This window comes from Onychomys torridus, chromosome 19 (assembly GCF_903995425.1).
Source record: "Onychomys torridus chromosome 19, mOncTor1.1, whole genome shotgun sequence".
In the NCBI taxonomy this organism is placed as follows: Eukaryota; Metazoa; Chordata; class Mammalia; order Rodentia; family Cricetidae; genus Onychomys; species Onychomys torridus.
The window spans coordinates 42,956,533-42,983,088 of NC_050461.1; the positions used below are offsets into that span (position 1 = coordinate 42,956,533).

A 26,556-nucleotide genomic window follows, 5' to 3' on the forward strand; every position below is an offset into this window, starting at 1 on the left:
TTCTCTTCTATCAGGTTCAGAGTAACAGGATTTATGTTGAGGTCTTTGATCCATGTGGACTGAAGATTTGTGCATGGTGACAGATATGGATCTATTTGCAGCCTACTACACATTGACATCCAGTTATGGTAGCACCATTTGTTGAAGATACTTTCTTTTTTTCATTGTACATTTTTGGCTTCTTTGTCAAAAATTGTATGTTCATAGGTGTGCGGGTTAATGTCAGAGTCTTCTATTTGATTCCATTGGTCCACATGTCAGTTTTTATGCCAGTACCAAGCTGTTTTTATTATTGTAGCTCTATAGTAGAGCTTGAGGTCGGAGATTGTGATGCCTCCAGAGGTTGTTTTATTGTACAGGATTCTTTTGGCTATCCTGGGTTATTTGTTTTTCCATATGAAGTTGAATATTATTCTTTCCAGGTCTGTGAAGAATTGTGTTGGTAATTTGATGGGGATTGCAATGAATGTGTAGATTGCTTTTGGTAAGATTGCCATTTTTACTATTTTAATCCTGCCTGTCCATGAGCATTGGAGATCTTTCCACTTTCTGACATCTTCTTCAATTTTTTTTTCAGGGACTTAAAATTCTTGTCATATAGGTCCTTCACATGCTTAGTTAGAGTAACCCCAAAGTATTTTATATCATTTGTGACTATTGTAAAGGTTGATGTATCTCTGATTTCCTTCTCAGCCTGTTTGTCTTTTGTATATAGGAGGGTTACTGAATTTTTTGAGTTGATCTTGTATCCTGCTATGTTGCTGAAGATTTTTATTAGCTGTATCAGTTTGTTGGTTGAATTTTTGGGGTCACTTATGTATACTATCATGTCATCTGCAAATAGGGAAAGCTTGACTTCTTCCTTTCTAATTTGTATCCCCTTAATCTCCTTACGTTGTCTTATTGCTCTGGCTAGAACTTCAAGTACTATATTGAATAAGTATGGGGAGTAGGGACAGCCTTGCCTTGTTCCTGATTTTAGTGGTATTGCTTTGAGTTTCTCTCTATTTAATTTGACGTTGGCTTTTGGCTTGCTGTAAATTGCCTTCATTATGTTTAGGTATGTTCACTCTATTCCTGATCACTCCAAGTCCTTTATCATGAAGGGGTGTTGGATTTTGTCAAAGGCCTTTTCTGTGTCTAGTGAGATGATCATGTGGTTTTTTTCTTTGAGTTTGTTTATATGATGTATTACATGGATAGGCTTTTGTATGTTGAAACACCCTTGCATCCCTGGGATGAAGCCTACTTGATCATGATGGATCAAGTTTTGATGAGACACAAAAGTTTTGCAGTGGTCATTGAGTTGGTATTTTAGAGGCTTGTTTGGGGGTTGAACTGAGTTTTAGGAGACACATTTTCATGCTGGCGAAGGTGAGAAGCAGCATAGGGATGAGCATGTGAGACACAGAACAAATGATGCATTTATGAGCGCTGGGGAGAGAGCAAGGGCTGCTGTTGCTGGGAATGCCTGCAAACCTCTTCATGCACAAGGATTCAGCATCATCTATGCTATACGGTAAATTCAAATTTTGCTTTTTTGCAATCTTGAGAATGTTTTTATCCCTAGATGTTTCTATATAATGTTTATTGAACTTACGGATACAGAAACTGTGACTCTAGAGAAACAACCACAGAATATTGAACTTGCCTGCCTTAGGATCCTATAAAAAAAGATAAAAAGTTTACATTTATTGAGGCAAGAAAAACCAAAGGTAAAAGGCAAAAGGTAAAGTTCTAGCCCCAACTGTTCTGGTGACTGATGAGGACCTTTTTCTTGCTTGCATTTCCTGGCTTACAGAGACAAGAGAGAGAGGGGGGGGGAGAGAGAGAGAGAGAGAGAGAGAGAGAGAGAGAGAGAGAGAGAGAAGAAGAAGAAGAAGAAGAAGAAGAAGAAGAAGAAGAAGAAGAAGAAGAAGAAGAAAAGGGAAGGGAAGGGAAGGGAAGGGAAGAGAAGAGAAGAGAAGAGAAGAGAAGAGAAGAGAAGAGAAGAGAAGAGAAGAGAGAGGCTATATCTGAATTCTTAGGTGTCTTTTCTGAGAACAATGGCCTTATCAGATCATAGTCCCACCCTTAAGACCTCACCTCACAGTCTGATTTTCAAGTGGCCCTGGATTATGTGGGGGAAACACAAACATTCAGTCCAGAACCAGAGTCAAGAATGTGTTCACTTGCAAACAGCAGAAAAACAGCCTCCTGGTGGAATCTTATTAGATATGGATTCAGCCCTCTCATGTAGTAAGATATGTACCAGTAGGAAGTTAAGGGCTGGTTTGTAGACTAGTGTTACTCCCACATCTGTGCACTGGTCTGTCTTCTGCTTGTGTGTGAAGGCTCTGTCTAGGCTTAAGACACATGCCGGCTATCACAGTCTTGCACAAGTTTCCTAGATGCCTCATTCTGCTCAGTGATCCTTCTCTGGGACTGGTCATGTTGTTTCTCTGGCTGCCAGGGAGTGTGGGTAGGAAGGTATTCTTTACTGCCTATTTTACTACAAACAGAATTAGGGACCTTTTAGGAAGAAAGAATGGGAACTTGGATACTGTGTGAGAAGCAACTGGAGTATGAAACACACGCAAAACCATACGGATGAGGAATTGGGAGCCACAGGCTTCAAGGTCAGACTCCCAAATCCTGTATCTGACAAGTTTAGATGGGTTGTTCTACATCACTTGGCTTCATGGTCCTCCTAAAGTTGTGACTACATGAGGCAATAGAGTTGTAGTAAAAATAAAGAAGACAATGACATTATTTCCACAAATTTTCCTATTTTCCCACTGTTTACAATCATTAAAGTACTTACCTTCCTGGACCAAACCATGGTTTGACATCTTTCTATTTTTAACTTCAATGACACGGTGTTCAGACAGAAACTGTTTAACCAACTTCTATTCACCGTTATTTTCTCATCAAAATTGTTGCCTGTCCTTGGCTTGCTATGCCAGGAACAGACAAATACCTTTGTGCCTTTCTATGGTGTCAGAAATTATTGAATAATGATGCATTTATGAGCCCTGCAGGAGCTTCAATGGCAGTGATCTGTAGCTAGAGTTTTCTCTTTGTAGTTAGAATTTTCCTGCCTGGCCCACAGTCAGGACAAATCTCTCTTACCCACAAGTCCCACAGCCACTCAGACCCAACCAAGTAAACACACAGAGACTTATATTGCTTACAAACTGTATGGTCATGGCAGGCTTCTTGCTATCTAGTTCTTCTATCTTAAATTACCCATTTCTATTAGTCTATAAGTTGCCAAATGGCTCATGGCTTACCAGTACCTTACATCTCACTTGTCATGGCTCAGGCTGGCAGTGTCTCTCTGACTCAGCCATCCACTTCCCCAAATTCTCCTCTCTGCTTGTCCCACCTATACTTCCTGCCTGGCTACTGGCCAGTCAGTGTTTTATTTATTAAGCAATCAGAGCAACACATTTAACATACAGAACATCCCACAGCAGTGATCTGTTAAATAATCCTACTTGCCTAGGTAATCTGGATGAGGTCAATTCAGGTTCTTACTTATTCCAGTCTTACTTAGTAATATCAACTCCCATACCACACATTATACAACATGCAATAAATCTCTTCTCTCTCTCTCTCTCTCTCTCTCTGCCTCTTTGTCTCTCTCTGTCTGCCTATCTGTACAGATGTGGGTTATGGAGTAAATGCAAGTTAAAGAGGCTATAGTAGAGCCCTAGAAGTTTCAGAAATGGTCTGATAGAAAAGCAAATAGAATTCTGTGTTTATAAAAGAAGAAACTCAAATTAGTGTTTGGGAAGAAGCTGCTGCTGTAAAGTCAAGATTGAGGGCAAAGATGTAGCCTGTTGCAGAGAGGGTTTGGGTTTACAACAGAAATAGCTTGGATAGGCCAGTGGATGAACAGTTGGGACAGGTGAGCAGTTGGGCAGACATATGGCAGTTGCACAGCCCATGTCAATACTGGGAATCAAGTTCATATTAAGGCCCAAAGCAGTCAGGAGTTAAGTCCTTCACACACACACACACACACACACACACACACACACACACACACACACACACTGTGTGTTAGATGATAAATCAGTGAAGTAGTGTTGTCCATCCCAGCCCTGTTTTATGGGGTCCAGGTGAGGGAGTTATACACTTTTCTTGGTCTTCTATGTCTGAAAAAATCTAGGGCCTGTTAATCCTGGTGGAATTTACATGCCTGTGTGTCCCCACAGTCTCAGTTGCCCCAATAAACTCATTGTGATTTCAACTAGGAAATATCCTAATTCAATCCAATTATGAAGATAAGGCAGGAAGTAGGCTATGGCTAACTTTACTTAAGGGTAGTCTCAATACTATTAGTTATATTTCATTTAAGAGAAAAAGTGTTATTTATGCATGATAATATTTAAATATTATTTAAGCTGATTCAAGCCAACTAGGAATTAACTTCAGTGAGACAAGCAACTTGGTTACAACCAAACTACTTCTCTATATGGGAAAGAGATGACCAGGCAAGCTACCTACACATAGGGAATTGACAGACAAAAATGGAGACAGAAATGACAAAGATGACCATTAAAATAGGCAGAGACAGAGACAGAAATGGAGATAGATATGTAGATAGGTAGATAGGTAGATAGATAGATAGATAGATAGATAGATAGATAGATTGATAGAGCTTTAAAAATACAGAAGACATACCAAGATTTCAAACAAAATTTTGCTAATTTAATCCAAGTGTGTAGATATGGCAAGAAGTAGCAAATAGCCTATAGTTAACTTTACTTTAAGGCAATTACAATAACATTAGTTTCATTTTCTTTAAGAATAAAATTTGTTATCCAAGCATGATAAGAGGTTAATTTCTCTTCTATAAGAATTTCCCACAATGCCTTGCAGCAGCTGTGCTCGGCTAGACACAGTCTTCAGGTTCTGCTTCTATACATTGCAATTTAAAAAGCTATTTTCTTAATAATCTATGATTATTATAAATTATAAAGTAGAGATAAAAATATAACCATGTACAATCCTATCACACAAAGACATCCAGCTTATATTTTATGTATTCTTCAAATCTTCTGTATGTGCATAGACTTCTAATGAGCTTTGTATTGTGCAAAATATTTTAGCTATCTTTACAATTTAACAATATGGAATAAATATCTTCCTTGTTACTTAATACAATTCTTCATTACCCTAGAGAACATTTATAGATATATTTTGATGTACACAATGCACATTTAACCAGTGTGCTATTGTTGACATTCTTTTTATTTGTTTTTGCTTATTATTTCTCCCAACTATGTGCTGTGATAAAGATAAAGATTTTAGTTACTTGATGGATAGTGAAATTATTTTCTGAGCCTAAGGATATGAAGATGATCTAACATAATTCCAATGATGTGGAGCGTTTGTATCAAAACTTTCACTAAAGATTAGGGTTAATTTACTTACATGACATGAACTCTTGCCAATGCTTAGTATTATTAAACAGTTCATATAGTTTCATTTGTATGTGGAGGGCAGTATGCATTTTGGAGCATGTTTGTAGAACCTGGGGCTGGATGCATCATTTCTAATTTTGGTTGTTTATGGATACCATAGATGACAGGAAAATGAAGGCTACCTATGAAAACCTGTTCCTTCTGTATGGAATCTTTGAAACAGAGAGCATTTTTTTTTTTAAATCCTAGGAATAGTGATTCCTTTGTATTTTTTATCCTTCTTATATTTCTTTTCTCTTAACTTCTTGGGCCTCTGTATAAGACTCTCAAATGCACACAGGGAAGCCTAATGGCTGTCACTTGAAGACTCAGTGACAGACCCACTATAGGCAAACAGAATTTAAATGTATTTTTTTTAAGATAAAGTTTCCCTGTGTAACAGTCCTGGCTGTCCTAGAACTCGATCTGTAGATTTGGCTGGTCTTAAACTCACAGAGATCAGCCTGCCTCTGCCTCCCAAATGCTGGGATTAACAACATGCGCCACCACTGCCTGACTTAAATACATTTCTAAAATATAAACATCAAATGCCCCAAAGTGAAAAAGACAAGGGCATCAAACTATGGTAGGGAAAACCTGGCACATAAAACCATGAGTGCAAAATCAATGCCTAAAGTTAGAGACAACTGTGAGCTTGGGTTTGATAAATAGAACCATGGAAATCAAAGTTTATGAAGCTCTTGGGTCAATGTTAATGCTGTATGTCATTTTTAGATTCAACAACTCTAGAGATACATGGGGAGTGAAACTTGAATTTTCTTTCCTTTTTTTTGAAAAAGACTTACATTTTTAGTTATGTATATGTGTGCATGTGTGTGTGTGTGTGTGTGCGTGCGTGCGTGTGTGTGTGTGTGTGTGTGTGTGTGTGTGTGTGTGTATCTGTGTGAGTACATACACATAGATGAAAGTACCTGGGGAGGCCAGCAGAGGATGCTAGGTCCCCTGAAGCTGGAGTTAAAGTGGTTATGTACTGTTTCTTGAAGTGGGTGCTGGGAACACAGGTCCTCATCAAGAACAGTATGTGCTGTGCTCTTAATTGATGAACGATCTCTCCAACCTCCTCTGCATTTTCCTGTATTCCAAAAAATTTACATTCATTACCACACACTATTTAATATACTCAAGAAGGTTTTATGCTGCATATTATAACCTCTAATTTACTCAAGAGGCACCCAGGGCTTTCAAAGGAAAATTCCTTAAGGTTATCTAGTGTCCAGTAAACAGGTTTGAAACAGGTTACTTTGGCTCCTGGCTCATCCTCTTAACCACTCAGCTGTAAGGCACAGTGAGGACACAAAGTTGCACAAAGCCAAAGACCACATATCCTTATAAAGAAAGCAGGCACACTGTGATAAATCTCTTTGATGCTTTCCCTGCACCTTTCCCAACAGAGGCTTGGGAATTTCTGGTAAAAGCTCTGTGCCTCAGGACTGCCCTGTTTCAGTCCTTCAATGACCTTGTGTATCAGTTTCTGTACATGCTGTCACCTGAAAGTCCTAAGGCAGGTGATGACTCATTCACTGATGACCAGACCCAGGGTGCTGATGTATTGGAGGACTCAGCAGGTATTTGGATGGAGGCAAAGGAACCATCATATTTGCTAGGGAACCAAACAAATTCCAAGGTCAGATTGAAGTAACAGAGGTCATTTTTCTACTGGGAGACAACAAAGCTAAATGGTGACTTCTAGAGTGCATATCTACACGTATCGACAGAATGGACTTGGATTTCTATTGAATAAAATTTAGATTAGAAGGAATAATTTCTTGAGAGTAATGGATGTTCAACTGTGGATTTTTAGAATGTGCTATCAAATCAATTCCTTATTATAATTCTTTTTTTTAAAAGATGGGGCGTTATCATATTTGCCTTATATGTCTCAAGAGGTTGTCTGTTGACAAAGACTGGTCTGGAACTGTATGTACAGACTAAACTAGAAAGGCAGGTCCCCTCAGGAAGCCCTATGACTGGGTGAAACAAGGATGTCTAGGATGTGAGTGTAGTGTTACTTCCAAAGGTAAAGCCTTCCTTCTGTAGGAGGTAGAAGAAATTCTTCCATGTTTGCCTTCCAGAATTGATGTGTAGATGTGTAAATAAGCAATGGTGAATATGGTTGTTTGACCAAGGTTTAAGAAGGTCAAATAATAGCATTTTAATTAAATTGATTAATCACTTTTCTTTTGTGTGTTTGTGAGCATGTTTGTATGTGTGGGTATGCATGCACATGTACATGCATGTATGTGGAGGCCAGAGATTGATGTTGGAAATCTTCCTCCACCATGTTTACTTTATTCTTTGGGGCAGGGTCTCTCAATCAAACCCAGAGCTTGTCTTACTGCCCAACTTTCTCTGGGAATCCCATCTCCACCTTCTGGGGCTGGACTTTCAGGTGGGTTTCCTGTTTACTCAGCATTTCCAAAGGTTCTCAGGATCAGAAATCTAGTCCACATGCTTGCAAGGCAAAGGCTTTAACTCTGAGCCATCTCTCCAGCCCCCAATGACAACATTTCAGCAGAAATAGTATTTGAATGACAAGAAAAGTATTTTAAAGTGGCAGAAGTGGATGCTCTTGTCTATACAAGGGCAACATCAAGAATATTGGCATACAATATTATCATAGCTGACTGCTTTGAAATCATATGGACGTTAGAAAATCCAGTGAAATGTAGCCATTGGTTTTTCCTTCTTTGGACAGTTCCAATGTTTATGCCCATTGTCAGGACTTTTCCTCTTGTTGCTATTGTCTAGCTAACACTACCCAGTCATATTGTCTCAAAATTCTTTAGTTATTCAATAATAGGGATTTCTTCGTGAGTCCTGTACCCTCTAAGTGTTGTTATCAGATGATTGGATGTTTAGTTTATAGCATTTTTTTTTATTCTGTGACTCTTTTGCCACATAGCTGAGATAGAGACTAGCACTTTCTGATATGAATTTTCTATTTTATGGGCTACTCTTTCCTTTGCCTCTTACTCTCTAGGTTTTAGATAGCACTGTAACAGGAACAAAGTCTGTCATAAAATCTGTTAGGTTGCAGCAACACATAGCACATTTTTATGCTATAATCTTATGACAGATGCCTCACTAGAGAGTGTCACAGAACATCATTCTATAAACTACCATGAATTGCCTGCTCCAGAATGACTCCTCTCTGCCTCTAGAAATGCCACCTGTGGCTTCACATCCATTTCCATCCCCCTTGAATTTCAGCCCTTCCTCAGCCCAGGTTTCATAAGGGCCAGTGTCATCCACCCTTTTCCCAGGAGGTTTTCACTAGTTATTCCTGTTCATTCATCCCCGAATCTATTACTGTTGCAGTCTTCTTTTTCTTTTTCTATACAGCATCGTCAGCTCAGTGCTATTCTGTGCACCTGTGCTGTGCTTTCATAGCTAATTGTGAGTTTATGTAGGGAATCACATAGCACGGTGGTTATGAGCAAGAACTTCTCAAGTGTCAAAGCTTAGATGCACCTATAGGTTGTCCTAAGTCTCCAAGTCTGCACTGGTAAAAGGGGGCATTTTGCTTACATGGGTTTGCTTCAGTGGATAGTTAATGCTTAGTTGTTTAGCCCAGCAGCACTAGACACAGCCATGCACATCAGATTGAAGGATAAACCAGTACATGATCTTTCTCAACAACCCCTAAAGGGCAGAACATAGGCACTTTTAAGTTGAAAGGTCAATTAAGAAACTCACTAGTAGAACGAAAACAAAACACACAGCTTTTAATAGCCACACAAAATCTCAAAATTATACAGACTTTTGACTTTTTAAGTGTTTTAGTATAAATTATTTTCACATAGTCACTACTTTTCTCTGGGACTAGATCCTGAGAAGTATCTAAATACATTCTTCAATAGCTGGAAAGGTGAGAGGAGGCCAGGGAGCAGGATGCTGGTTTAAGGAGGCAGAGGGCAGAGTCCCTGGCTGAGTGTACTGTAGTCAGCCTGGCAGTGTTCATGGCCTGGCAGATAGCTCAGGGATGAAACTCACCTAGTTTCCCTTCTGTGGTAACCACACCTGTGTTGTAAGCCTCAGAACAAGTGTTGCGCACTTTATGCATTTTCCTGACCTTCAGTCATTGGCACCTGCATGGCATGTTCACACTTGTCCTTCCCATGCCATTGCTGTGGTTGCTTGTACTTGAAAGTGGCAGAGTGAGCTCAAGGGGAGGGGCTTTTTCTTCACCAGTTCCCCGTCATTTGCTTCTGATCCTCAACAGGCTAATGGGTATGATTGGGTTCTTCTTTCTTTTGTATTCACTCTTCTCTCATATATTACATTCTGACCACAGTTCCCCATGTCCCTCCTCTCCTCTCCCCCAGATCCACTTTCCCTCCATTCCCCTTCAGAAAAGAGCTCCCAGGGATAGCAACCAAACATGGCATAACAAATTACAAGAAGGCTAGGTCCATACCCTCATATTAAGGCTGGATGAGGAAACACTGTAGAAGGAAAAGGGTCCCCAAAACAGGCAAAAGAGTGTGTGTGTGTGTGTGTGTGTGTGTGTGTGTGTGTGTGTGTGTGTGTGTGTGAGTGTGTGTGTGTATGTGTGTGTATGTGTATGTGTGTGTGAGTGTGTGTGTATGTGTGTATGTGTGTATGTGTGTGTATGTGTGTGTGTGTGTGTGTATGTGTGTGTTATGTGTGTGTGTATGTGTGTGTATGTGTATGTGTGTGTATATGTGAGTGCGTATGTGTGTGCATGTGTGTATGTGTATGTATGTGTGTGTATGTGTGTGTGTGTGTGTGTATGTATGTATGTATGTGGCAATAAAAAGCAGCCTAAGAGAGTCAGGGCAGGTTAACGACTGTCTTAGTCACTGTTCCATGGCTGTGAAGAGGCGCCATGATGAAGGCAGTTCTTGTCCATGAGAGCGTTCAATTGGGGTTTGCTTAGTTTCAAAGGCTTATCACCCCATTATTACCATGATGGGCAACATGGCAGCAAGGAGAACCACAACAGGCAGAAGAGGTGTTGTAGAAGTAGTTAAGAACTACATCCTGTTTATAAGCTGGGGAGACGGACAGACAGATGGCAAACAGACAGACCATCTTGGGCCTGGCATGGGCTTTTGAAACTTCAAAGCCCACCCCCAATGATCCGCTTCTTCCAATAAGGCTGCACACCTCCTAGCCCTTCTAATCCCATCAAAGAGTTCCGTTCACTGGTTTCAAATATATAGGGGCTTATCGGAGCTATCCTACTCAGAACCACCACCACAGCAACCATTCAGTTCTTCCATAAGCAGGCTTCATGCCCATTCAGAAATCTCACTGCTTAGTGTCTCAGTCTATTTGTAAAGTGGGGGATTTGAACTAAGCATGTCCATGGTCGGCACTACATTTAGAACACAAACGTTTTCTTATTCTCATGCCAAGAACACCATTGGGCGCTTGGTTGGCATGTGTTTTGATGAAGGACTGAAACAATTTGGGGGATTGAGGCCCAAGGGTTGGCAACTCAGCAGTAAGGTTATCTGTTGTGTATTGCCATCTCCTGACAGACTGACAGTGACTTTTGCTAAGTCTATTCATAGTGTCTTGAGGATTCCCAAGCCTGTATTTACTGAGAGTGACACCTCACTTCCTTCCTCATACCTTCTCTTACAGATGAATAAGGCACTTGTTGGCTTTCTCTCTTATAGCCAGTCAGTGCTTCTTGTTTTGCTATGATGTGTTTCCACGGTCAGGGACCTAAAGTTCCTGTGATGTGTTAATTTTTAAATATAATCATCTCTGGACTAGATTAGGTAGGGTATCACAGTTATCAAAGGGCAAAAACATGATTTTATCACAAAATCTTATGAAAAAGGACACAAGAAAGCTTTTTGTAAACATACAGGGCAATCAGCACTTAGGACATTTTCACAGATGTTAGGATTCAAGTTACAAGTTCTTTCTGGAACAAATTATTTCATAATTGTTTGATTAAATAATTGCTATATTTATCTGACACCCTCTTTTTATTAAAAAATACAGCCAAATTTTCTGAAAATATTTTTTTTGTTTTGTTTTGTTTTTCAAGACAGGGTTTCTCTGTGTAGTTTTGGTGCCTGTCCTGGAGTTTGCTCTGTAGACTAGGCTGGCCTCAAACTCATAGAGATATGCCTGGCTCTGCCTCCCAAGTGCTGGGATTAAAGGTGTGCACCACTGCTGCCCGGCCTCTGAAAATATTTTTAACCACATTCTCCTGGACTGAAGGCATATATGGTTCACTAATTTTGATGATGGTGATGATTATTGTTATTATTAATTTTGTTATTGTTGCTTTTTTTTTGGAGACTCTGTAACCCTGGCTATCCTGGAACTTGTTAGATATATTAGGCTGGACTTGAACTCACAGAGATCCACCTACCTCTGCCTTCTGAATGCTAATATTAAAGGCATGCATCACCTTGCTTGACAATACTGAATATTATTAACGTAATCCTAGGCTTTCTAATAGATAAAACAATTTGCCATATTTTAATTGCACCATTTTAATAGTTAATAAGCTCCAGTGATTTTTGTAAACTTTCTACCCATTGCCTGTTTATTTTATATTACTTGTTTATTTTCCTGTCCATTTTTCAATTGGCCTGTCATAACAAATGCTCTTGAATGAAATTTCCAGTAGTGAATGTAAGTATATAAAACCATTATAAGTACTAAGCATGCATCACAGAACAAGTCATATGGAGATATTCTTATGACCAAAGTTTACTGAGAGGGTTATTTAAGCTAATTAGAAGGCTTTTCAGACAAGGTGGAGTGAATATTGAAATATGATTGACAAGATGATCTGCTAGAAGAATGTCTGTTCAGATGCTAGAAACAGGCTAGTGCAGAAAAGGGATGCGTTTGGGGAAATTCCAAGAAGAGAAAGGTGGCCTTGGTGGTGAGGAAGGTAAGGAAGGGAAAGTAAGAGGAGACAGAGTTGGAGAAGGTGGAACAATCAGCCTGGGTATGGCCTGGTAGTCCGGGTGAGGTTTTCTTTTCTTTTCAGCATGTTGGAAAGCAGTTAGAGCTTTGCAGTGTGAGACACACCTTAGCAGAGCACCGGGTGGGAAATGATTGACTGGGAACAAGAGTGGAAGTAAAGAGTCTCATCATGAGGCTAAGGCAGTTGAAGAGGACACTCTTGGTGGCCCTCCCTGATTCCTTTCCTCTAGTTCATTGATCTATCTCTTATTTAGACATTACAACGTAAGTAGACATCTGTTTATCTACACTATTACTTACTCCCTTTTGGAAGCATATTCAATGACAGACTGACAAGGGTTTCCTTGCCCAGAGATGAGACTGAACCTATGGAATGAGGTTCACCATCAGCTCCTGTGGGGCCAGCCGGCGACTAATTGTTAGCTGAGACAAGCTTCCTGCTTAATGAGCACTTGTCTCCTCTCCTCCTCTACCTCTCTGCTCCTCTTATCCTCCATCAATTCCATGAAAAAGAATCTTTATCTCAGTCTCCTCTTTTAGGGAACATAACCTAAGACATAGTTTAGGACAGAAGAGCCTGAAACAGAGCAGACTCCATGAAGAATGTTCTGGAGACAAGGGCTATACAAATGGATTTTGTATGTGGGGGAAAACACAGATATTAGACTAATACCTATATTTTGTTATTGAGAAACTTGGTGGGGAGAGGCTGGAGCTTGTAATAGAAGGTATCTGGAGGAAGCATGTTTGCAAAGTAGAGAAGGAAAAGGAATTATTCCGGTATGTTAAGACTAAGAACTCCACAAATGGATATGCAGACAAACGAATGTCCTAGTCTTTTACTCCAGAGGACCTTTCAGCCTAAAGTTGTAGATATATGACTAAAGAGTCTCATTCATAAAATATTTGAGGGCATGTAGCTGAAAGGAGTACCTGGAGTGGGAGTGTGAACAAAGAGAGTTTCCCATGATGGACTCTTAGCATGATAGCATGACAACATCCAGAGGATGAGCAGAGATGGAAAATTAAGGAAATGAACCAAGGAATGATGTTTTAATAGCGATGGGAGTAGAGTGTGTGGTGTCTCAAGAGCCAGGGAAATAAGGGCCTTAAGGGGTGTGTGGCCCTGAGTGCAGCAAGCTGCTGATTAAAATGAAGAGCGTAGTTTCTCTGGGGCTGTGGATTTTAGCCTGGTAATCCTTTGCTTTGCATCTAATATCCATTTAGGAGTGAGTACATACCATGTTTCTCTTTCTGGGTCTGGGTTATCTCACTCAGGATGATTCTTTCTAGTTCTATCCATTTGCCTAGAATTTTCACAATGTCTCTCTTTTTTTTAACCTTTGAGTAATACTCCATTGTGTGAATGAATGTATCACATTTTTCTTATCCATTTTTCAGTTGAGAGGCATCTACGTTGTTTCCAGGTTCTGGCTATTATGAATTATGCTGCTATGAACATGTTTGAGTGAGTGACCTTGTGTTATGATTGAGCATCTTTTGGTTATTTGCTTAATAGTGGTATTGCTAGGTCTAGTACTCCTAGCAATAACGGAGAGGGTGCCTGAACTTATCTTTCCCTATAATCATATTAGTGACTACCCTTAATTGTCATCATACAGCCTACATACAGTAACTGATGGAAGCAGATGCAGTGATCCACAACTAAGCCGTGGTCTGACTTCAGTTGAAGAGAGGGAGGAGGGATCACAGGAGCAACTGAGGTCAAGATCATGATGGGGAAAATCACAGAGACAGCTGACCCAAGCTGGTGGGAGCTCATGGACTCTGGTCTCTTGTCTGGGGAACATGCATGGAACCAAACTACGCCCTCTGAATGTGTGTGACAGTTATGTGGCTAGATCTGTTTGGGGAGCCCCTAGCAATGGGACCAGGACTTATCCTGGGTACATGAAAGGGCTTTTTGGAACACATTTCCTAAGGTATGAAACCTTGCTCAGCCTTGACACAGTGGGGAGGAACTTGGTCCTGCCTCAACTTAGTATGCTAGATTTTGGTGACTCCCCAAGGGAGGCGTACTCTTTCTAAGGAGTCGATGGGGGGTGGGATGGGGGGAGGTGGGGGCAGGAAAGAGGAAGGGGGAACTGGGATTGGTACATAAAATGAAAAAAAAATACTTTTTAAAAATAAAAACAAAAAATGAAGATCATGGGTTACAACAACAGGGTGTGATTAATAACGTTAATAACAAAAGACTGGCGAGAGGCAATATTCAGATGATGGATATATCTGTGTCCAAATTCATGAAGCTTAAACATGAACTGTGTGCAAACTTTTAACATACCAATAAAATGCGAAAGAAACTTAATAAAAAAAAAACACAGAAAATAAGGAGAGAATGGAAGATTAAGAAGCAGATCCATTGATCTGAGCAGCTGTTTTTGTGAGGAGCTGGAGTAGTAGACGAGATAATAACTTAGGTGAGGCAGTTAGTCCAAGAACTATTTCCTTTTAGTTTACATATTAGAAGGAAGAAATCCATTATCCCAGAAAAAGAGAAGAATCACAGTGGAAAATATTAGTACAGACTTTGAACAGGGGTTGGCTTTGCCCCTAAGCCCTTAAGACTTGCATTGGGAAGAATGTCAGGAGATATGAGTGTTAGTGAGGAAAGATTTGTAGACATTGTAGTCAGCGGTTGGATTAATTATTAACTTTCCTTCTGTGTTCTTGTTGAAATCTGAAATGAGGAACCCAGTTGATCAGGTGGGGGTAAAATGCGTGGTTCAGATATTCTGCCGAGCTTCTTAAATAGTCTCAGTGTCTGTGTCTTGACTTGGAATCCAGATGAAGTCAGTTGACCCCCTTATTCCAATAAGCTCAACTGTCCCACATGGTTAAAATATGGGTCAGGCATTATTTATCAGGGCTGTAAAATAGGGCAGCAACCCTTCATTTCACAAAAGATGGTCTACTGTAGATGGGTGCCTAGCTCAAGTAATTTCTGTTGGCTTTCATAGAGTTGGTTGTTGGCTATATCTGATTCTTTCTACTCCACCAAGGTCTCTTCTCGACAGCAGTTAGACTTACAAGTTATCGGGCGATACCCACGCCCTCGTGCGCGCGCCACCTCCAGACCCCACACATCCTCATTCGGATTAGCAAGACTATGGCTGACACTGAGGTCTTGAACACCTGATTGTTTCTGAACAGGGAATTACGGCGAGAGTGGAATGGACGCTTTCAAAGAGCTGGCTGCCCAGGAAGGCCTCTGCATCGCTCACTCCGACAAAATCTACAGCAATGCAGGCGAGAAGAGCTTTGACCGGCTCCTGCGCAAGCTCCGGGAGCGGCTTCCCAAGGCCAGAGTTGTGGTCTGCTTCTGCGAGGGCATGACAGTGCGGGGACTCCTGAGTGCCATGCGACGCCTGGGTGTGGTGGGCGAATTCTCACTCATTGGAAGGTAAATTTCAATCTCTTTCTCTCTCCCTCTCCCCCTCCCTTTCTCCTCAAAGGGTTGGCACATACATGAATTCTTGATACAAAACCAAGCTTCTTGACTCACGGTGAGGGGCACACGCAGCGCAGTGCTGATCACTTGTGTCCTTCCTCGTGCAGAGCAGACCTGCTGGTGTGTGCTGCATAGAGTGAGGCATGCCGAGCAGCAGCAAGGCTGAAAACAAGCTGATGAGATTCTTTTAGAGACAGGAAGTTGTTTGCCAGAATGTCTCCTCATCCTGGCAAATAGTCCTTTGCGTTGACTTCCTCCAGATCCGGAGCAAATGATACCAAGCACAGTACTGGTGAGTACAGCGTGGAAACAGGAATGGGACATAGATATTAATAATTGAAATGTAAAGAACTGGCTAAATGAATATGAAGACACGCAGTAGGACTTTATGATGATGTAATCCCTCGTCATACTGTGTGTGTGTGTGTGTGTGTGTGTGTGTGTGTGTGTGTGTGTGTGTGTGTGAAGAATATTTCATGGTGTTCCAGTGTGGTTTCTGCAGATGTCTTGTGATGGGTTCAACATCTTTCTTCTCTTTCTGGAGAATGTGGATGTGTGTGAGTACCCATCCCCAGCCTCCTCTTCCTTTCCCCCACACCTCAGGGTTTTTGACCTAACAGAATCCTTGCTTACTTAGTTATCGTCTTAAAATTGCATGAATGAACTGCTGTTTTTCCTACTGATTCCACCTCAGCAAAGGTGCACCTGTCCCCAGTACCCTCACATTCCTCCAGATTTTGGTGTCCCCTCTTCCTCCTACACTGGATGGGGTATAATCATGCTACAGAATGACCTTAATTGCTGGCTCCTTCTCTTGGAAGCTGTGAAACGGTAGCAGCAGCAGCAGCAGCATGTCCCCAGTGGACACTCTCTTCCTGCCTCATGGCTGTGGTGATGACTACAAAGCCCACTCTCACCACCATCTGGAATTAGCAGCCCGAGACACCTCATTGGCTTTTGAGAAACAGGTAGGATAAAACACAAACCAACAAATAAAGAGACATTGAGACACTCCAGGAATGGAGAGGTATGGTAGCCAGGTCATACATACTGTGATTCTAATTCCGGGAATTACTGAGTTTGGGTAAGACTAGCACGCATGCACTCATGGTGATCACCTTGGCTTCTTCAGTGTGATGCTGGGGTGTGAAACCACTTAAAATATTCATAAAAAGGCAGCCCCTTTAAGGAGATGCATTTGAAGAAGATTCCTGTCTCTCTGAGGAGGGAAAGGATGTAAGCAGCACTGTTGAAGTGTTACTCAGAATGCTGTTCTTAATATAAGCACTAGGGCAGATGGCATCCAGATAGTCACTCTTCAATTACTTCTATAAAACGCTTGTTACTGTTTTTATTTTTTTTTAAATCTATATAAAGAATGTTTACTTTTAAAAGTCTGATGTTTACCATTTCAAAAGCAATGATACTCAAGTTTCTTTAATATCTTGGGAATGATCTACCCTAGTTTAAGAAATCTTGAACAGATGTGGCAGATGTGGGCTTTGGGGTGTGCAGACTCACTGCTTTTGAAGGACAATGATCGAAAGCGCCGCTCTCACTGTAGTGTGAATTCGTTCTGTCACTGTGGTTTAAAAACTGGAGAAGGTGATGAAATGACACCTTTGTGGCTCTACTTTGTCTGCTAATAAGGACACTAGGCTTATGCAAGCAATTCCGAGGATGTCACATGCACTCCCAAAGAGATCAGCCACTTGTCCCTGCACTTCTTTCATTTCTTATTGTCTACCTGCCCCTACCCAAAGAGTTCTATTGTCACACCCCCAGGAACTATTGCCAAAACAAGCACCCACATTCTTTTTTTTTCAAGGCAGGGTTTCTCTATGTAGCTTTTCTCCTTTCATGGAACTCACTCTGTAGCCCAGGCTGGCCTCGAACTCACAGAGATCTGCCTGCCTCTGCCTCCCGAGTGCTGAGATTAAAGGTGTGAGCCACCACCACCTGGCGAGCACCTACGTTCTTAAGAACACTGTTTCCTGTACCAATGGTTACTACAATTGAGACATGCATTCCTTGATGTGCCAAAACTGTACCACATTCTGCCCAAATGAGGGAAAGTATCTTTTCCTTTCTAGGCTGCCTTCCATGATGGTCTATCAAGCTAGTGTTGGCTTTTATTTCTGTCTCTTAGAAGGTTTTGAAGCAAATCATATTTTATAGTTTTTGTTCATAATACCCCTTTAAGATCCAGCTGTGAGTCTATTGGGAACTGACAGAGGGGCAACGTTGACTACAGTCATACGCATCCTTAGGGTTAGCCTTCCCTTTCAGGTGGCCAGTTGTTGTTCTTTCTGTGGATGAGTTCTGTCCTGAGTGCTGCCAGTGGACACTGAGTGAGATCAGCTCTCTAATCAGCAGACATGTCCAGAGTGGTATCAATGACTTCTAGTTAGCAATGCTGAAAGATTTATCCTCCTCTTAGGACACAAGGTCAGGAGCCATTCTTTATGGAGTTCATTTTCTTTCCTCTGACATGGCTCACAAGAGGGCATTGTATAGGTGGCAATGGGCCCCTTTTTATAGAGGAAAAGACAAATAGGTCTTAATGTAGATTACAGTAGGAGCTGTTTCATTATAAATGAGTAGAATTTCCTGAATGAAGATCTACATGCCCCCCTTTCCATGGCTCTCATTTCCCTTCACACTTCACAGTGTGTTAGGAATACTTGCCATCACTACCATCAAGTCATGCTACTTCAGTATTTTAAGATTTCTGCTACTATCATTGTCCACTAAGGTGTAGTCTTCCTTCACTAGGAGTAGCACAATTGCACTCAATTGCCTCCCCATTTTTAGCCAGCTGTTTTTAGAACAATCTGAAAAATTTAAGTCAAGTGATGCTGGTCTTCACATGTCATGAGCCATACCTTAAAATGCATTGTAGTGTCTTTCATAACAAAGTCCATACAAAAACCCCCAATCCTATCATTATGGTCAAGCCTTTAAGTAGATGGTCTATAACCCAACAATGGACTTAAATCTTAGTAAGCCAATTATGAACTGAGAAATCTTTAAGCCAGGACTCCATTAAATAAACTGTCTTAGTTACTTTTTTACTTCTCTGGAGACACCAGGACCAAGGCAACTTAAAAAAGAAAGCAATTAGCTGGGGGTATCAGTTCTAGAGAGTGGAATAGAGTCCATGATCATCATGGTGAGGGAGAATTGCATTAGGCAGGTAGACATGGCACTAGAACAGTAGATGAGAGCTTACACCTGATACACAAACATTAAGCAGAGAGAGAAAGAAAGACACTAAGAATGCTGTAGGCTTTTGAAACCTTAAAGCCCACCCCCACCGACACACCTCCTTCAATGAGGCCACACATCCTAATCCTTTCCAAACAGTTCCACTAACTGGGAACCAAACATTCAAATATAAGAAACCATGGGAGCCGTTTTCCCTCAAATCACCACATACACTAAGCCCCATAGCTTAATGACTGTGTGCTGTGAACTATTGGTTGTACCCTTGATACTGCCGTGTGTCTGACTGGGAACTGTGGCTATGACACCATGAGAAGATTATTATACAAATATGACTATCTTTGGAAAAGATCAAAACTCTAAACTCAGAGTATAGTTTCTTTTTTATGGAAAATAGATTTTCCCCCACATAATGTATCTCCATTATGGTTTCCCCTCCCTTTATTCTTCCAATGTCATCCCTGTCTCTCCTCTGATCTGGATCTACTCTTTTTCTGTTTCTCATTAGAAAACAAATGGGCTTCTAGGAGATAATAATAAAATAAGATAAAACAAAAACTGACACATCAGAATGGTGAAAACAAACAGAAGAAAAAGAGTCTAAGAGAAGGCAGAAGTAATAGAGATCCACTTATTCACACACTCAGAAATCCCATAAAATCTATGCATTTCTTATGCATAACTGTTCTAAAGGATATTATTATTTCATGTATTATGTGTCTGTAGTGTACCTTGAAATATTATGTAAAAAGTAAGATCTGTATATGGATGATGCAGCCAACTACCCAAGTGTTATGCCAATGAAAACACCAAATAAATCTTAATAGTGAAAAAAACCCCACTAAACTGGAAGCCATAATATTTAGACAAAGGACCTGGTGCAGACCCATGTAGGCCATATACATGCTCTCTTGATCTCTGTAAGTTCATATGAGTTCTGATCATGTTGATTGTTTTCTTTGTGTCTTTCATCCCCTCTGGTTTTTACACTGTTTCTGCCTCTTCTTCCACTGGGTTCCCTGAGTCCTTGAGGGGAGGAATTTGATGGAGACATCCCATTTAGGGCTGAGTGTTTCAAGGTCTCTATCATTCTGTGTAATGTCTGACTGTGGACTGAATTTGTTCTCACATGCTGCTGCAGGAGGAAGCTTCCCTGATGATGGCTGAGCAAGACATTGATCTATCAGTATATCAGAATGTCATTACAAGTCAGTTTGTTTCTACTTAAAAAAAATAATAGTAGTATTTGGTTTTATTCTAGACCCCTGGGCTATCTATTCTCAGGTTCTTGATCACCCCAGCAGTGTTGGGTATGGGTTCCATCTTGTGGAGTGGTCCTTAAGTCAAATCAGACATTGGTTGGTTACTCCCATAAGCTTTGTGCCACCATTGCCCTTGCATATCTTGTAGACAGGACACCGTTGTAGTTCAAAGGATTTGTGGCTGAGTTGATGTTTACATTTCTCCTTTGGTAGTGAGCAAAGCATGTTTCTATACCAAACACACTAGAACATAGGGGTGAAGACTATGTAGGCACCAGTGCTACTTCTCCATGTTCAATGAGTTGTGTAGGCATTGTCTTCAGCAATGGGACTTGGCTGTCAATTTTTGGAGAGCAACCTATAGTCTTGGTGATAGACTGGGTTGTTTGGGGGTTCCCATGGGGCCCCCTTGGCCTACAACTCAATTAGATGTAATGCAATTCCAGTACTTGATGTTTCATTTGGTGGCAAGATACATTTTCTACTAATGTATCACCATTTCAGCTTAGAAAATAAAAAAAAAAGAAAATTAAAAGTCAAACTATCACACATCTGGGAACTGTCTATAATGGAAACAAACTATTCTGCAAAAAATAGAACTTTAAAAGGGATTTCTTAAAGTTAATAAAATATGCAACAACAAAAGAATGTGAGATAACGGAAAACAGAACAAAACAAACCACAGGCCCAGAGTTATGGCTGTGCCATGAGGTACTCATGTGACCTTAGTTACTCAGTGATTCACTCTTGAGACCATTTTTATCTCTGTAAAAATGAAAGATTTGGCTCTAGATCCTTTTTAGGCATTTATATAGTCTTGGGATTTATAATTATAGTATGATGAAGGTATGATCAATAGGAATGTATTTATGGATTCATTTTATCTAATCGTAGTCATGAATTGGGGTTATTCAATCTATAGTGTCTCACCTTGCTAAACCTAAAACTCATTGAATGAGCTTAGAGTTTTCATCTGTGGTCCTGGATCCAGCATGCAGATTTGCAGGGGACTATGACTTTGGACCAATAGACATGGCATCCCCACCACGTAAGCTAACTAAGTTTGGTCATAGTAATCATCCTGTAGAAGAATAATATCTTCTTGACTTTACCAAGTTATTATTTTAAGACAGTTCTTAGAATTATGCTCACCGTATCTACAGTGATTATTTTAATGATTATAATAATGTGGATATGTTTGGATTGTACTGCATGGCAGGCATTCTACATACATTGTGCATATTAGGTCACTTAACTATCACAGCCATGTGATGAGAGGGTGTGAATCTTACTTGCATATTGCTGCATGGAGAATTTAAGTAATTTCTAAATGATATGGAGAAAAACAGTCTAGATTTGGACATTAGCATCAAGACATCAGCTTCTGTGATTGTACACAGTAACTTACACTATCAGTCAGACTAGGTTTGCTTTGTTTAAGTGGCATTGGTATCAGCCTTTAATTTCCTTTCTGATTGCCCCTCTTCCTGACACCCATTTTATTTTTAGATTTATCTTCTTTGGAAAAAACAAGCCAAAGTAACCATATCACATGAGAAAATTATTTTAGATTTCTGATTATATTATTTCTCTGAATCTTTTATATTTCTTTTCTAGTATTAACTATTTTAGATGATGATTCATCAAATGGGCTTGTAAAGTCTTTTAAAACTCATTTTATTTTTCTACCAAAATACCTCTGTTTCTGCATACACCTATTTATCTTTTGATAATCTTTCGAGGAAGCCAATACCTGTTTCTGCATAATCCCAGAAAAAGACAACCGTAGGTTCCTGCCATTGGGAAACCATACTGAATGTAGTCTTTTGTGCCTCTTTTCCTTTCTTTCTGTTTTGAAGTTACCATAGAAAGTAATGGCTCCAACTATGGTGACCATTATAGTATCTATTTTCTTTTTGTTTTGTTATTTGTTACGTTTATTCTGTTGCAATTTCATCCACGTACACAGTGTATTCCGTTCACTTCACCCCACCTTCTCTTGTCTCCTCCCACCCCTGTTTTTCCTTTCCTATAATTACACCTTTTGTTTTGTTTTGTGACCCACTGAGTTTACTAGGACTGTCTGGCCACAGGCTTAGAGCTATGCACTGGAGTTTTGTAGGCTCATCATTTTGTACACAACTGAAGGCGGTGACTGCTCCTCTCCCCAAATCTATCAGTAGCAATAGCTCAAGCAGGAAAGGTAGGAGGAGCCCATTAGCACTTCCCTTATCCATGTCGGCTTTGGAAAGGCCCAGTTTTGTGTAGGCCTAGTACAGGCAACCATAGCTACTGTGAGATCATGGTTGCAATAGCTGTGTCTTGTTCTAAAGATAGCATTTTGTATCTTTTTTCACTATCTTGTGGCTCCTACATTCTTTCTGCTTCCTTCTCTGTAATGGTCACTGGACATTAGTGGGGATGGCTTAAGTGTCTAAGCATCCCAAGCAGGCATGAATCTCTGCATTCATCACAGACTCTTAATTATCAAAACACTATTCAGATAAAACGGCACTGATAGTTTCCTCTTTATTTCTAGGTAAGATTCTAGTGGCATGGATGTGCTCATCTGCATATATACTTGCCAACTGACAAAAATTTATATTGTCTCAATATAAACTATCTGTTATAAATAACAAACATTCATGGTCAACTCTTTTGTGGTCTTCTCACTTTAGCTCTTCTTAAGACATGTCTAGAGAAGAACTTATGGGTCATAAATGTGTGATGCTTTTCATTTTAGAAGTTACTTTATAATGAACCACCTAGCTGTTCTCCAGAGTGGCTGGAAGATTGCAATTCTAACAGCAGTGTATGAGAACTCTAAATCCTGCACAGCTTCACCAAAATAGGATTGTCAGGCGTTTCACATTTAGCTGTTCCAGTGGGTGTGCAGTGGCATCTCTGTGGTTTTAATTTGCATTTTCCTAATGACTAATAGTATGAACACTTTTATGTACTTATTTGCCATTTGAATACGTTTGTGGGTGAAATCCCTTGTGTACAGCTGGGTCCATTTTTTTTTTTTTTTTTGGTCAGTTTGTTTGTCTTATTATTGTGGTGTTGTGGAAGTTCTTGGTCACTTCTGAGCAGAAATATTGTTCATACATATACTTAGCAATGCTTTCTTTACTCCTGTGTCTGAAACTTTGATTTTCTTAGTGGTGGTTTGGAAGATGAAATCTAATGTTGACAAAGCATAGCTACCAGATTCTTCTTTGGTGGTTCACATTCTGACCATCTGCTCCAAGGCCATATGTATTTTAAGCAGTCTTGTAATTTTTAATTTCATATTATCTATGATTCATTGGGAGTTAATGTTTTTATGCTGTGAGATAAGAGTGAGGTTTTTTTTTTTAATAATCAATTGGTGGAGGAAGGGCTATTTTATCCCTGTCAAATAGTGCTTCATTAAAATGATTAATCTATCACCAACCTTTCTATAATTTGTCTATAGTGTAATCGATCTATCTAGCTATCTTCTACCATTAGCTGTTTTCTGCCCTTGCCTTTCCTTTTCTCTACTGAGTGGCCTAGAGAGCATCCCTAGGTGGTCACATGGACTGTTTGGCTTATTATTTGAATTTGCATATTTATGATCATTCCATGGTATAGACTAGACAGAACTTTAATATTAAACCATGATGTCAGAAGTCTGATGTAGATCACTGGCTTAAATGTAAGGTATTAGCCAGTCTGTCCCCATTTCTAAAGTCTGCCCACATCCCATGACTTATTCTAGTCTTCATCTTCCAAGGCCAACAGAATTGAATGATTTTATCTCACAGTGCCACCTCCTCAGTTCTTTAGCCTGATTCTCTACCATTGTAAATGACTTCTGTATTTACTTTGGATACATCTAGATAATGCAGGACCTTCTCCATAATGTAAGGCTAGCTTATCATAAGCTTTGATTTTATCTGCCACCTTAAGCTCCCCTCTGTTATGTAAATTAGCGTGTGTGCTGGTTTCAGTGAGGAGTGCATGGATATCTTTGGCTGCCCATTGATCTGAGGAGAAAGCCAGAAAGAGTGTGGGTAGCAGATTGCCCGCAAGAAAAGCAATGCTAAGGAAACATTCGGTGGAAAAATGAGAGACTAGAGAGATGGTAGCTTGAAGAACATGAATAAGACAGGGAAAAATTGAAATTGTGTGAGATCAGATGTGTTGATTAAGGTCATACTTATAACAATGGTATGAGGTGTGAGCCACCATGCCTATGTTGTGCAGTGTTTGAACCTAACCCAGAGCCCTGAGCATTTTAGGAAAGCACTCCAACTGAGCTGACCTCCTGGCCCAGGATCCTTCGTTTTTACCTGGTATCTTTTAGCAATAAAGTTTTTTTTTTTTTTTTTTACACATTTTTGAGACATTGTGCCATAAAAAAGCATGCCTTATAGAGTCCAATTTAACCATTTAAAATTTATTTAAAATTTTTATATAATATGTTTTAATTATATTCTTTCCCTTTCTCCAATTCCTCCCATATCCTCTCTACCTCCCTATCCTCTGCACCTCCCTCTCCACCTCCATTCCCACCCAACTTTATGTTCTCTTTCTCTTCCTCTCTTTCAAAGAAGATCAAAACTAGAAAAGATACTACGCACACCAAATCCAAAAGAACTTAAAAGTAAAAGAAAAAAATTAATAAGACAACAACAACCCAAACTAAAACAAAACAAAAAATGCATATAAAAATTCCAACATGGATTCCATAGTAATAAAATAATTCCTCCTATTGACATATTACTATACCCACAGAGCACAGGGCATCACTCAGCCCTTACCAGAGAAGCATCTGCTGTGGGTGCTAATTAACAAAGAGACCCACAACTGGATAATGTACAGTGACTGAAAGACTTTGGAACATTCTACCCTAAATGGGTTGTCTTTATCAAACTCCTCCTTTCAAGGTTCAAGGATCTATGCTGAAGAGGAGGAGGACAGACTGTAGGATCCAGAGATGATGAATGAATCCAAGAAAACAGTATCTTCTAGACACAAGATGATTGGTACATATATGATCTCACAAAGACTGTGACAGCATGCACAAGACCTTCATAGGTTCATAACAGACAAAATAAGAGCTTCAAGAGGGGAAAGTGGACACAAAGTCCTACTACCCCTAACCAAGAAGTTATTAGCAGTTGAGACCTGTTGGGGAAGAAAGAAAAAATAAACACCAGTTTTATCCAATGGAGTGACTAGTATATAAACCACACTCAAAGCAGGGCCCATGCCCAAGAGTAGTTTGCCAACACAAAACAGACTGCATGGGTTTTGGCCAGCTTTGTCATTTTTATGTTTTTTTTTTTTCTCCTTAGTACTCATTTTCCCTTTACATGGGTATATTCACCAGAAGTTACCTAGGCAATCTATTCTTGCCCCAAATATAGGTGCAGCTTCAAGAATTTGTGGAAACACTAATAATAAGTAGGGAGTATGATCTAAAAGGTTCCTGGGTTTGATTTTTTTCTAATGAGGAAACATATTTTCTATGCTCACCAAATATAGCACATTGAATAGTTATTAAAATTCACTCGTCATTGTCTACCAGGATTGCAAACCTAGCTTAAAAAGTGCAAGGAAGCTGTAATTGCCAAACTTTGTTTCAGGAAAGAAATATAGAAGAGTTGCTTGCTATCATGTTTTCTGAAGGGGAATATTGAAAATTATTAAGTCAATGAACTGATTTTGGTCGTTAAATTCATTTGGAAAAAAATGACATTGGTTGCTCTATAGTCACTTAATGAAGCTTGTAACTTCTGAAAGATAACTGAGAGCTCATTAGTTATGGTTCTAAACATCAGATCTGGACTGTTTGTACTTTCATCCCTAACCCTTTCTGCAGAGATGAAGGCATTTGCTCAGCCTGACATTCTGTAAAGAAGGACTTAAGAAATGCAAATAGTTTTCATCTATCCACAGCCTTCTGTAAGGCTTGACTTGGGGACAGTTCACTTCTAAACTCACTCACTGGGCCATTGGTACATCTGAGGTTCTTGCTACTTTTTGCCAAAGTTCTTAGCTTCTTGTCACATAGGTCCTTCTGTGGTGTCACTTGCATTATATTTGACCAAGGGAATGGGGGAAGTCATGCCTTTTTCTAACCTACTTCTGCAGATGATATCCTATTGCTTTCTCCAGGTTTTGCTCTTCAGAATAAGTCTTCATGTCCAGAAATTCAAGACAGCACAAG

At 40.0% G+C, this 26,556-nt stretch overlaps 1 protein-coding gene across 3 annotated transcripts in view; it reads left to right on the forward strand.

Moving 5' to 3' along the window:
• Grm1 (glutamate metabotropic receptor 1) overlaps positions 1 to 26,556 on the forward strand; it is a 365,396-nt gene that overhangs the window by 107,011 nt on the left and 231,829 nt on the right. For all 3 annotated transcript variants that reach the window (XM_036168760.1, XM_036168762.1, XM_036168761.1), the window contains one exon: positions 15,573 to 15,822. In XM_036168760.1, the coding sequence (XP_036024653.1) occupies positions 15,573 to 15,822 (250 nt within the window). The remainder of the gene's footprint in view (positions 1 to 15,572; positions 15,823 to 26,556) is intronic.